The sequence below is a fragment of the Megalops cyprinoides genome, chromosome 15 (assembly GCF_013368585.1).
Source record: "Megalops cyprinoides isolate fMegCyp1 chromosome 15, fMegCyp1.pri, whole genome shotgun sequence".
Classification (NCBI taxonomy): Eukaryota; Metazoa; Chordata; class Actinopteri; order Elopiformes; family Megalopidae; genus Megalops; species Megalops cyprinoides.
This window is the reverse complement of record NC_050597.1, coordinates 12,568,205-12,581,620: the sequence shown is the minus strand read 5'-3', so window position 1 is coordinate 12,581,620 and position 13,416 is coordinate 12,568,205. Positions and strand designations below refer to the sequence as shown.

The following is a 13,416-nucleotide window of genomic DNA, read 5'->3' as shown; positions in this document are numbered from 1 at the left end:
ATGCTTTCAAAACGTATGTTATTGTGTTCTAGCTACAAGTTTAGACAGTGCCATTTTATTCTATTACATGCAATGAACTTGGATATCTTGTGTTTCTGGGTGTGTTTGTCTTTACACTGACACTTTGCACTGACATTAAAAGAATTCTAGGACCACTGATCTTCATTTCCAAACATAAGTAATGTGACATACTGTTGTTCTGACATGGTTTCCTGACTGAAGAGTCCATTCCTATAGAGAGCACATTCCTATGATAAATAATTATGTCAATCACAGAAAATCCTGTTTGTATTTGATTAGTATGACACAAAAAATCAGATCCCTCTCAGATTCACAATTATTTAAACAAAATTTTTTAAAATTCTTCCTTAAATTGTCTTTGTTGTACACTCTTTTAAATAATGCAGCACACTTCAAATGGCAGAATACATACGAGTCTCACCCTGGCAAGTGCACTTTTTACAACTCCTTTCAACAGAACTGTCCGGCAAGTTCCAGTTCTGTAGATGCAAAGAGCACACGTGTGTATTCGTGCGCGCGCGCACACACAAGCATATACACACATTGAGGAGATGAAGTCAGCGGTGTGTCCATTAGAAATTATTTCCACAAAAGTAGAAGCTGCCATCCAGAAGACTGGCTCCTTCTTTGAATAGAAGAATCCATCTGCGACGAAAGCGCACAGAAGGACAAGTGCAGCCCTGGGCTGCCAGCAGGAGGCGACAAACACAAAGATAGAAATATAGAAGACTGCAGAGACTAGAACATCTGAATGGATCTTTTGTCCAGCTGTTACCAATACTGTGCACATCTTTGCTAAGCTCCAGTTGTCATTCATTTCACCACCATATTGTAGGAGGGACATGGGTGAGGAAAATGAAAAGATAAGCATAAGAGATATTTCAATAACAGCTGAACTATTTGCAATGCTGGAGGCACCTGGTGGCTAACCTGGTTCACTACATATAATGTAGTTCTTCAGCAAACATTGGAAGTAATGAAGCTCTCTCTATCTTTAGAAAGCATGGAAACCAAAATACTGTTCTCATTAATTGCAAAAGAAAGAGTGTGAGACAAACTGATTTAGCCAAGAACAATATGGCCAGGCACTGGGAACCACAAAGGAGGGCCCCCTCTCACTCCCACAGCTGGCCAAACTCTATAAACAGCTCCAAGCCTCTGCTTCATTTTCACTGTGACCTGTTCAGATTAAACAGACTGCAGATACTTCCACTGATTAGATCACTATCTCTTATTATCCTTTCTACCTGATGTTAGTGCAAAATTCTCTATCTAGTGGCTGTCTTATGCCCTACAACAACTCAGAGCACAACTTGTAATAAATGGATCCTTTTCCTCATCATTACCATCATCATCACAACTTTAGTCATGATCTCACTCATGTATAACATCAAAAGTGCCATCTTTGTTACATTAGCAGAGTCCCTTATCTTTGCCAGCTTGTACAGCTTGTATGTCGTCTATTTTCTAAGCTGGATATTAACTTCAGATTCAGTACTCTCCTCAAAGGTATGACAACAGTCCTCCTCCTGGCCCCCTTAAACCTGCGACCTTGTAAGCTCAGTGTCTTAACCACAACAACCAACCGATGCCCATCATCATCTTCATCTTTATCATTGTCATCATGAGGTGTAAATGGTCAGTAAAGCTGCATGGTGTGGCAGAGCAGGCTGCCGAGAGAGGAAGCACTGTGGAGGTAATTATGGCTGTCTACCAGTGCATCCACAGTGGAACCCTTTCCACTGGAAAACAATATAATCTAATGAATCATAGACATCATAACCAGGAACTACATACAAAACCATGAAAGTATTGTATATCAGTATGATTCAAGGTTTGGGGGAGTCAGCCTGAACATTAGCTACTCTCATGTGTGTGAGAGTAGGAAAACCAATCATGATATCTTGTCATTGTTAATCATTAAAGGTGATTTTTTTAAAATCCTGTTCCCATTCTGAAGAGGAAACCTGCTGTTGTGTGGCTGCTGACAACACCCCAATTGCATGTTCTAAAGGGACACTTAGCAATAATGACAGAGTGAAACGAGAGAAAAGAATGAAAACACTCAGGGACTGCAAAATTATTAATGTTAATGACATTAATACAGGCTAATATTTTATTCATGGGGAACTTAATATAAAGTGCCTCATATCTCATGTCTTGTTGCTAAATATAAAGAGAAGGATAGGAGGTGGTATTCTGTCAAAATTGCTAAAAGAGTGCAGTTATCTTTCAGCCATTGCTGTGACCTCTGTCCTCATCCTGTCTGAGGTACATGTTCACCCATTTGAATCAATTCTGCAGGCAAGCTTTTCATGTGCTTGTGACATTAAAGCGAGTATATTCACAGAAAGCAGTCAGAATCCTCTTCTTTGCAGTTTTGACAGACCACACCAGCAGCCTTTGTGTTCCCAAAGGAGTCTAACACTGCTAAGATGAAGCTTGCACCAGCTCTGAATAAGATCCTTTGTACTACAGGTAACTACACTGCTGATGCTGGCAGTGACGTCTGAGGATTGACAGATGAACTGATTCAGTGGCTCCACAGGACTGACCGAGCTCTGCATGAATGAGCAGCCCAGCTGTAGGTAAGCCATCCAGTCAGCAAGTTCCATCACTGGAACTCCCATCATAATTCTTGAGTAGGATCAGGATTCTCATGGTCTGATACATTTGTGGGGCAAGTTTCTGATAAGCAGATTTGGGATTACAGTCTTTCCGCATGTGAAGCCCAGTTATTTGGGCCACTTAACCTTCTGACCAGAATATATTCATAGCTGGCAGGCCGTAGAGTATAACACACATCTTTTTATGATATCTACACAGGGAGTTGACAACCTTTGCATACAGCCAGGTGCAATGCCTTTGTCAGGCTCTGAGCCATATAAAAATATCACTATAACAACATCAAATCTCATCAAATATCCACTGAATTATATATGTGGAAGTGTACTTTATTAGATGCACTTTGTAAGTCACTCTGGCTAAGAACATCTTCTAAATGACAATGACAAAGTTATGTAATATGAGTTTTCAAGGTGATGCACCGTTGTAACAAGGTAGTGTTCATATGTAACAATGCGGGGATGCCAAGGCACTGTTAGTGTGCATTGAAAGGGTACTAACTCACTGACCTCCACTGCTCTCATCTGTGTTCAAGGCAGTGATAATGTGATGCATTTCAAATGGTTCACAGTCCAAAACTCAACAGTTTTTGTATTTTCTGCAATGCAAAATAATGACCTTTACATGAAATATTCCAGTAGTTTATAGTACCACTTGCAGGTGATTGCAAACCTCTGAGTTCCATGTAACTTGTTAACTACATCCTGTATACACCCTGATTCCTGTATGCATCCTGATTCCTGGGAAATGGCCACCATACATCTGGACAAACGTCATCAGTATTATGACAGCGGACTTCTTTATATTGCAGTCAAAATATTCTGGTTTTACAAACCAACAGATTCACTGCACAGCAACTGCGGAACGCTTGCATACATCATCTTTAATTAAAACTTTGCTGAGCTTCCACACCAGGGTACACAAAGCAAGAACGATGAAGAGGCTCCTGTTTTTATTCCTTGTGCTGGCCTGCTGTACAGCTGTGCGCCAAGGTGAGAGACACTGGCAATTCTGCCATCAGAGGTGCCAGAGTCCATTCCTGAGAGTCTGTGTAGACAAAACGCTATGGCAAGCTGGATGTGTGCATTTAACTCTGATAGCTTCAACTTTCTAAATTCCTCTTGCCTGAGAAAAGTTAAAATTGACATGCTGAATGCATGTGTATTTGTGAGCACAGTTAGTGTTATTAAACATCTGTTATGACGTTTTGAGCAGTTTTTACTTAATCCACTGCAGGTAGGAATGTAACAACTGGATAAACATAAATCAATATGACTTAGGTCAGCAAGAAACCTACAAACACGGTGAATGCATTGGGTGATAACTAGACAGTTAATTTGTTACTGTTGTTGCTATTGCTGTTTTTGAACAATTTCAGATCTCGCTGGCAAAGCTTTCACTTTCCCGGTGGAGTCCAACACTGCATATGTGAAGCTCACACCAGCTGTGAACAAGATCTTCCACACTGCGACGGTCTGCCTCAGGTTCTTCTCAGATCTCAGCAGAGACCAGAGTCTGTTCTCTCTGTCCACCCCTTCCCATGCCAATGGCCTTCTGCTCTTTAAAAACCCAAAGGGTGAATATGACTTATGTGTAGCCAATCAGTGCATACCCTTTCCGGGGTTGCCAGATGAGCTGAATGAGTGGAACTCCCTCTGTGGGACCTGGGACTCAGGCGCTGGGCTGGGCCAGCTGTGGGTGAATGGTAAGCGCAGTGCCAGGAAGGCTCTAAGTGTTGGGGGAACCATAGCAACAGCTCCATCTATAATGCTTGGCCAAGAGCAGGACTCCTACGGTGGCAGGTTTGACAAAGCACAGTCTTTTGTTGGGGAGATCACAGATGTGCACATGTGGGATTATGTCCTCCCTCCCCATGAAATCCAGAGTTTTGTGAATTATGTGTCTTTCACCCCAGGGAATGTGCTCAGCTGGAGGGCGCTGGAGTATATCAGGCAAGGGCGTGTGGTTGTGGTAGACAGCCAGATAGATTGCTGTTATGCCGTAAAAAGCCTAGGGTGATGATTACATATTTGATAGTGGTGGATACTTTAAGATGCAAGCTTAATGAGTGATTTGGTTAAAATTTGTCATTTCTTTGTGGAGACATGAATCTCTACCTGGGAAATCTTCCTTTCAACACTGGTGAGATCGATTTCATTACCTTTGTGTACTTGTGGGGGGTTTGGTATGTTTCTGGACATTGTAGTGCTGCATTTTGCTGTTTTTTTTTTATTTTATTGTTCTCAGGGTTTTTGCTCAGGATTTCAAAATGTATGACTCTGTTATTGGTATCTAGCTCCCAGTTTGGACCATTCCATTTTACTGTATTGCATGCAATGGCTTTGGATCTCTTGTGTCTCTGTCTTTATGGAGAGCGCATTCCTATGATACATAATGATGTCACTCACAGAAAATTCTATCTGTGTTTGTTTAGTATGACACAAAAAAAAAATCAGATTCCTCTCAGATTTGCAATTTTTTAAACTGTGGCACAAATTTTTGTAGTTCTTGCTGAAATTGTCTTTGTTGTACACTCTATTAAATAATGCAATTCAATTCAAATGGCAGAATAAAAATGAGTCTCGCTCTGGCAAGTGCAATTCTTACAACTCCTTTCTAAAAAACTGTCCTGCAAGTTCCAGTTCTGGAGAGGTGAAGAGCACACGTGTACAGTCACACACATACACATATGCACATTGAGGAGATGAAGTAGGCAGTGTGTCCATAAGCAATTACTTCGACAAAATCCAGCAGACTGGCTGCTTCTTTGAATAGAAGAATCCGCCCACAAGGAAAGCGCACAGAAGGACAAGTGCAGCCCTGGGCTGCCAGCAGGAGGCGACAAACACAAAGACAGAAATATAGAAGACTGCAGAGGAGTTCAGGAGGTTAGACTGATGTGGCAGAGCAGGCTGCCCAGAGAGGAGGCACTGTGGGGGTAATTATGGCTGCCTACCAGTGCATCCACAGTGGTACCCTTTCCACTGGCAAACAATGGAATGCAATGAATCATGGGCCTCATAACCAGTACCTACATAGAAAACTACCCTCGTTTAAAAGAAAGCAACTGGAGTGCTGTGTTTAAAAGTAAAGATCATATTCCTCAGATAGAATGGTTTATACACACAAGTATTTACATATTAATAATTGACATTTATTTATTATGGCATTGCAATCTGCATTACAACTGTGCCAGGTCTGACCACAACAAAACCTTTCAAGCATCATTTGTTTATTTGGCTCTGCATGAGAACAGACACGTCATTTCGATTAAAACTCAATTGAGCAGCAAAGTTCAGTTGACCAAAATACCCTTACCGTGTGAACCCCAGTATGGGCATTTACAGTGAAAGCATGGATGATGTACATGCTGCGAACACATACAATATGCAAAGAGTCATTTATTCCAAACTCAGGGTCAATACATATCATGGCACATACAGAAACAGCACCTGAAGACAAAACGTCACATTTAAATTACACCCAACAGATATAAAAAGGAGATCCGACACTTTTCCCCCATTGGAAATGGCTGTCAAAAGAAATGAAAAACAGCATTCACTCAGTGGAATGGTGTGAGATGTCTCTTCTTACAATAACAGTTTGAGACCTTATGAAATAACCTTCTTTTAAAAGTGCATTTTAAATACCACATTATATGTTTAGAAATATATTCCTAATATTTCAGATATTTGTGCAATGCAGATTTTAAAACAGCTTGATAAAGTAAATGTTTTGCACAAACCAACTTTTGCAATATATCTAGCGAAATATGTATTTACAGTACCAGTCAAAAGTTTGGTCACACGTACTCATATAAGGGTTTTTCTTTACTATTATTCTAAAATGCAGAAAATTTTAAAAATAAATACATCTAAACTATGAAATAACATAAATGGAATAATGCAATGACCAAAAAAGTTATTGGTCAATTATACAATGGGTGGCAGTGTAGCATAGTAGTTAAGCAGGAAGACTTGTGACCGAAAGGTTGCTGGTTTGATTCCTTGCTGGTGCACTGCTGCTGTACTCTTGAGCAAGGTTATTAACCCACCTTTGCCTCAGTAAAATATCCAGCTGTATACGTGGATAGCATTGTACTGATGTAAGTCACTCTGGATAAATGTGTCTGCTAAATGCCAGTAATGTAATGCAATGACCAAAAACAAATCAAATGTTTTTTATTCTTCAAAGTAGCCAAAAAAAAAATTTTTTTTGAAAAAATTCATACACAGGCATCAACTTCACTATTTATATCTGTCTAGAAACAAATTTCAAGCATTTAGGCATAAGTCTTTAGATCAAAAAGTCTTTGAATGCATGTTTCCCATTATCTTAATCGGGTGTATCCAAACTTTCAATTGGTACTGTATATAGTGTTTTATTCCTTGTATGATAGCCCTTTCCTTAGAGCATGTGTCCAATGGTAAAACCCCACAGGCCTGAGTTCAGGTGAGTAAGTGGTGGTGGTGGGTCAGTTCAGTGTGTGGTCCATTGGGCAAAATCCTCTCTTTCTGGTATACAATCCCAACAAACGATTACAGTCAAACAGGACCATCCCAGCAGCTGGTGAAATGACAGAGCTGAAATAGTATAGACCCATCCAATGAGGACCCAAAAGCACCACTCAATTAATAAAGCTCTGTGTACACAAAGCTGGGTTTATCTAAAGCAGAGCAGTCCAACCTCTGGTCCTGAGCCATGTTTTCACATGCTAATCTGCACCTTCAGTCAAACTAGCATGTGACCATTACCATTCTAAATATCATCCATCTGTACTACGGTCCCAACTCTGTTAAAACTTTTGCTTGAAACTCCAGCGTAGGACATTGCATTGCAGTTCAGCATATCCCAAATGCCAGTGATTTAGTTTGCTGGTCATTACAAAATAACAACTTCATCAGCGCAGCAAATTTACAGCCGTTGTAGGCTGAAATGGAGGGCAAAGGGAGGTGTTACTGTGTTAAGGGAGGGTAGATGAAGAGGCTCCATGCTGTGTGAGCTGACAGTGCAGGACAAGGCATCAGATTGTGGGCTCACCCACTAGGGGGCGCTGAACTTCACTGGATACAACTTGAGAGTGTGTGCTCTTCAGATACGTTGCACAGGGCGTGATTCCACAATCTTGGCCAGCCAGTCAGAATTTTACCAAAACATCCTCTAAATATAAAGACAGGTCCCAGGCCTGAGATGAAACACGTCTCTGAGCTTACAATGAGAAGCTCCATGAGTACTGAGGTCATCAGCGCAGGTGTGGACAAGAGAACTGTGGAGCTGTAAGCCCAGTCAAAATGGGTTGAGCTCTTCTGCAGCTGAACCTGGGTGGAGCTCCCCTGCTGCGATGTAATCCATGGACCTGCCACTCTGAGTGTCCTGGTCATAGTCGTCTGGGGTCAGGCTGTAAAAGGGAAAAGTTACAATACAGATACTGACGTGTTCATGGGATGGAGGTAAAAAGTTTTCAGATATACTGTGAAATCTGACAGCAACTTTATGGGGTTCTGGTGTTGTGAGCTCAGAGGAGATAATGCTCGCATTACAGGGGACAATAGCTCCCTGTGCTGGGGTCTGTGGCAGTTGTGTCTTTTGCAGGAGGCTGTGCTGGGTTGTGAGGGCCAGAGCTCCATTCCCTCAGCTACACAGGCTACTGGGACACCATACCACCAAACCACATTCACCTGGGCTGGGCATTCTGAGAGATGATGTTCCAAGTCAGGTCGTCGTCGCTGTCGTATCGTCGAGGGTTGTCGAAGAAATACGCTCTGGAGGAGAAGACGCGCCCAGGAACCCCAGAAATGCTCTGAGAAATGCAAAAAAGATCCATCCAGATTCACACAAGGTCTGTCCTAGGACACATGGGGAAAAGGGAAACATGGCCACACGGGGAAAAGGACTCTGACCCACTGTTTACCCAGCACAAACGCACTCTGTTTGGGGCTGTGTGCACATTGCACTCACGGCTCCCTTCTCTTTTTGTCCTCATCTTCACTCTTCATTGTACACCTCAGCAATCCTTTCACAGTGTTTCATATATTGTCATACTATTCTGTGGCAAGACTTTCCAGACACTGTGTAAGTCCCTCTTTTTTAAATAGGAAGGCATTGGGAAAAAGCAGGCTGTAGATGAGACGGCATCTAGCGTATTTATTTATGGAACTGTTCATTTGGGGATTTGCTGTTTACTATTATGAGGTCAAGAAGTTTGTTGTCATGGTTACTGGCTGCTCTCATGCTCAGCCTCTTGAGACAGTAAGTGACCCTAAAAAAGCCCACCCCATTCTGGTCTTATAGATTGATAGATACATCCTGATGTTCTCAGGTCAGCACCACATCCATGAGAGGGAAAACCTTTGATCCCTTTCATGGAAATTTACGTTCAGATTCAAAAAGAAACGCTTAACTCCTGAACTGACAAACTGTACCTCAGTGTTTGACAAAACATTCTTTTAATGATACGTTCACATTGAAAAAACATAGTGTTAGGGTGCACAGGATGCAGGTCTTTTACAGGTGACATAAAATGTCTGTTCTGATGTGTTTTTCATTAAAATCAAGTTTTTTCAGCTGAGATTGTAACCATAAAATTGCATGTTTGAGTCCCAAATACAATGCTGCTGTAGCAAGGTACTTAGCTGCTTCAACAAATGTCAGCTGTCTAAACAAATATATCCAATGAAAGCTATGTGTGTTACTCTGGATAATAGTACCTCCAAAGCAAATAAATAATGACATAGGATCACATGAGCACATGACATATCTGTTCCCTCGTTCACAAGGCGTAAAGCGTGAGTCTCCCTGGTGTGTGAGATCCTTTCAGTTTCTGGAAAGCTGGCATTTCTCGGGGTGATACAAAGGCTTTATGCAGCCAGTGCAGCAAGAGCGCCTCACCCTGTCCTGGGCTGGCCTGCGCACCCTGAAGAAGAACACCACCAGGGACGTGGGCAGCAGCTCCCACACGAACAGGATCACCCCGAACACCACGTAACCCGCGTCCCCAAGAGTGGACCTGACGTCAGCCTGGGGGCAGAATAACGGCGAGGGAGAGGGCATGACTCAGAGCATGGGGTAACCCGTCCCTTGTTCACTCTGCAGGTCATCTCTTTGATCTCATTCAGCAGGGCACTCTGATCTTGGTCACTGTTTGCGTAACTCGCGTGCAACACTACCTGTGCATTGACAAGTTCAAAACACAGCAAGAGATTACTATTGAGCAATAAAGTGAGTGCGCTAAAAATACTTCTGTTATGTGGTTGAGATGAAGGTATAGATTTTTCAGAATATATACAGTAGCAACATAGTCTAGTATATTCTAATCATTATTATGATGATGATTAAAACTTATTTATGTCACCTGGTCAGACACATTGTACCAATCATAGTCGAAGGAGTTAATGGTCTTGATGTTCGCGAGTGCCAGGACCAGCAGGTTGTAGCAGGCCCGTGACATATACAAGAAGATGACTGTGGCTCCAATTATAGTCACCTGGCACACTGATGTCCCCTGCAGAGAATTATGGGAAATGAAAAGACATGACGTTAGGTTGTATTCCCAGAGACTTTGGATGAAACTGTATTTTAAGTGGTAAATACTTAATGCTTTAGTGGTGATCGAGTCAAGATATGACAGTAATATGTTTTGCGAAACCTGTGAGGTGTGACAATGGGTAGCTATTCCAAAAAATGTAGATTTCATGTTCAGAATTTAATCTCACTGTTCAGATGCGTGACAAAATATTTGTATAGATTTTTTGCTATGGAACCAAATTCAAGATTCTGTAAATTGGGCTGTCAGTAGTAAATTGTGTTTCCCTGTGTGTCCTATGTGATACAATCCTATAGCCTTCCTAACCACACATTATTTAACATCCAATGAAGAATGTAATGCACTTAATGTGTAATCCTCTATGTGTAAAGGCTCAGGTCATTTGTGGGGGAGAGAAAATGACTGTTTTCCAGTTCTAACTGCGGGGACCCAGTGCAAGCTGGTTTTAATTCTGCCCAGTTAATTTAATTTAATTCAGCTGTTCCTTAATTATGGATTTGGATTTTTTCATGCCTTTATGTTTGTCTGCCAGGAGTCATCTTAAATTAAATATGACGTTTGAGGTGTCTATGCCGAAAGTAGAGGGTGTGTCTCTTTTTTCATAAACATGTGTGGTAAAAGGTGAGGCAGTATCAATTGATTATCTTAAAGACTGCCTTATATTCAGCCTAGAACAGTGTTTTGCCTGTTACTCTACAAAGAGAAGATTGTATTTCGTGTTGACTTTACGCATATATCGGGAGATTATTTCTGCTTGTAACGCCAGTCACGTGACTCCACACCTCACCTTGGATTCCAGGTAGATGTTGGCTAAGGACATCTTGGCGATCTTGTGGAGGCAGAGGGACAGAGAGATGGCACAGAGCACAAAAAGGCTGTCGTTGATGGCCACCCGCACCAGGACGATGGTCTTTGCCTCAGTGCTGGTCATTTTCACCAGCAGGGCGCAGATCAGGTTGACCAAAAGGAAGGCCAGGCTCACGCACAGGAAGACCAGGTACAAGGGCAGCCTGGGAGGAGGGGCAGCCACAGTAAACAGAGAGACCTTCACAGTTAGTGGGGGTTTGCGGTGGAGCTGGGCTTGTAACCCAGTGATCACAGGTCTGATTTCCAGCTCAGGGGCTGCTGTTGTACCCTTAAGCAAGGTGCTTATCCTGCATCATAGTCTTAGCTGTCTACATGGGTACAATTATTGTATAGTTAAATGTCTGGATTGCTGTATTCTTTAACAGTGGTAGTACTCTACAGAGGTCCTGGTGTTCTAAACGGTTTTTGAACATTTGTAATACAATGTTCCATTTTACCTGTACTTGAGGAGTTCTGGTGCGTACTTGGATTTTGCCTTGAAGACAACCTATATGGGGTAGAGATAACGCACATATTTATTCAAATTCCTTCCTCTCATTTATAACATAGGGAGAGTGCTTCTTTTAACAAGATTATTTTATAATATTTTAAAATACACACATACATGATAAAATAGATACATCTACAAAATAATATCTACAATTAATAAATATTACTACTTTTCTTTTTGAGCTTCCCTTTTAGATTCTGGTGAAATAGGAAATATGATGTTCCTTTTGACAGACTATCTTAAAATAATGGCTTATTGTGATTCACACTACATTGTGAACATTTGATCATGCATTCGTTAAATTTAGTCATGCTATTCCATCAATACTGTGTTACACTATTCCATCAATATTGTAATTCACTCCTGAATACATTTAGTATTTAGTGTTTCAGTTGGTCTCTAAGGCCTTAAGAGATTTGCAACATTTGGTATTACAAACATTTTGTCACCTATCTTTTCGTAAAAAAACATGAGAGACATAGAGGAATTTAAATGCTTTGGATCTACAGTGAGTAGCTAGCCAGCTTCTTATGATTCATGTGGTAAACAGTCAGCCAAATCTGAGTCATTTAATACTAAATGTTGCAACACAATCACTGGTGCTGGGCACAACCTTTTAGAAAACAAACTCAAGGCACTCACACAACTGAGCCGAATATCATAAAAAAAAAAAACCCAAACTACAAAATTTTACTCCACAAAGCTAATAAAACCCTCCAGCTCTACAGCTTTAAAGATCAGAGGACGGAAGGCATCGCAGGTGAGAAGTGCTTTCAGGGGTGATTTTTCACGGGAATGGATCTGGCTTTCTTCACCCCGCTTGCCAGGTTGATCATTAATGGCCGAAAGTGGTATGTCATCAGAACCTGAGAGTTAATCGTTCTTGACAGTACGCTGGCTCCGAGGTCCTGTGGACTGCCAGTTCCAACTTGTCTTCCGTCAAGGTTTTCACAACATGAATACCGGGTAAAGAGAAAACCCTTTCAGCAAATCAGCTGTGGGACTCCCACTGTCTACCAGCAAACAGGTCTTCTTCTGTCGGTGATGGTTTCCTAAGTTTGCCAGGTGAGTGTGAAGGATAGACTCAAGAGGGCTGTGCTTCCCTGAAATCTGGTGCTACTTTGTGACAAATATTTCTGTCTTTATCTTTGAGGCAGATGATGAGCTACATCCAGCTTGAGGTGGGGCTTGAATAGTGCATTATGCTCTCACTGGTCTAAGAGTGTTGTTAGCCTGGTCTGACAGTGTTGCTAATTCAACTTGAATGGATACACTTCTGTTCTTTCATGCTGGAAGTCACTCTGGATAAAAACGTCTGCTAAGTGAGTGCAATGTAATGTAAAGTTTACATGAGATCTGGAGTTATCAGCCCCTTCCGCTCTCCCCTGTACCCGCTCACCTGGGCGAAGTAGAGGTTCATCAGGCTGAGGGTGAAGAACTGCAGGCAAACGGGGAAGCAGTAGAGCAGCCAGAAGGCGAAGGGCCCCAGCGAGTTGGCCGTCACAAAGTTCCTGAAGTAGAAGGAGAAGAGCACGGCCCTCAGCGCGGCCCACAGCAGGCAGAGGAAGAGAAAGACGGTCTGGTAGCTGAAGCGCTTATGCCTGTAGCGCAGGACGAGCCACAGCTGGGCGTAGATGAAGACAAAGAGCAGGGAGTAGAAAACGGTGTAGGTGACGGTCAGGCCGAGCTTCACGAAGGGCGGCACGGCCGGGCTGAGGGTGGGGGGCGGCAGGGACTCGTTACCTGCTGCACCCTTCTCCCTCGCCGCCGCCTCCATGTGTCTCTCCGCACCCAGGCGGCAGGTCGTAAGTGGGCCGTGGTGCCTGGATCCTCCCGGTCCTGCCACTCACTTCTGTAGCCTGAGATACAA

The 13,416-nt window shown here is 42.4% G+C and overlaps 2 protein-coding genes across 2 annotated transcripts; one reads left to right on the top strand and one right to left on the bottom strand.

Moving 5' to 3' along the window:
* The first annotated feature begins 3,580 nt into the window (after positions 1-3,580).
* On the top strand, positions 3,581-4,665 carry LOC118790323 (serum amyloid P-component-like). The gene is made up of 2 exons (XM_036547233.1): positions 3,581-3,638; positions 4,025-4,665. Exons 1-2 carry the CDS (start codon positions 3,581-3,583, stop codon positions 4,663-4,665), a joined length of 699 nt encoding a protein of 232 aa, XP_036403126.1.
* A 2,860-nt stretch (positions 4,666-7,525) lies between these two features.
* Positions 7,526-13,416, bottom strand: gpr137ba (G protein-coupled receptor 137Ba). The gene is made up of 7 exons (XM_036546987.1): positions 12,946-13,416; positions 11,494-11,543; positions 10,977-11,199; positions 9,998-10,147; positions 9,535-9,663; positions 8,325-8,446; positions 7,526-8,044 (listed from the first exon to the last, which is right to left on the bottom strand). The coding sequence occupies exons 1-7, from the start codon at positions 13,321-13,323 to the stop codon at positions 7,933-7,935; spliced, it is 1,164 nt and encodes a 387-aa protein (XP_036402880.1). The 5' UTR covers positions 13,324-13,416; the 3' UTR covers positions 7,526-7,932.

Excerpts from the sequence above, each read along its gene's own strand:
- gpr137ba (XM_036546987.1), bottom strand. The coding sequence starts at position 13,323 with ATGGAGGCGGCGGCGAGGGAGAAGGGTGCAGCAGGTAACGAGTCCCTG. Across the intron at positions 8,447-9,534 it reads GCAGGCCAGCCCAGGACAGG|AGCATTTCTGGGGTTCCTGG; the intron begins GTGAGGCGCTCT and ends TGCATTTCTCAG. Across the intron at positions 8,045-8,324 it reads TCTCAGAATGCCCAGCCCAG|CCTGACCCCAGACGACTATG; the intron begins GTGAATGTGGTT and ends TCCCTTTTACAG.
- LOC118790323 (XM_036547233.1), top strand. The coding sequence starts at position 3,581 with ATGAAGAGGCTCCTGTTTTTATTCCTTGTGCTGGCCTGCTGTACAGCT. Across the intron at positions 3,639-4,024 it reads CTGTACAGCTGTGCGCCAAG|ATCTCGCTGGCAAAGCTTTC; the intron begins GTGAGAGACACT and ends GAACAATTTCAG.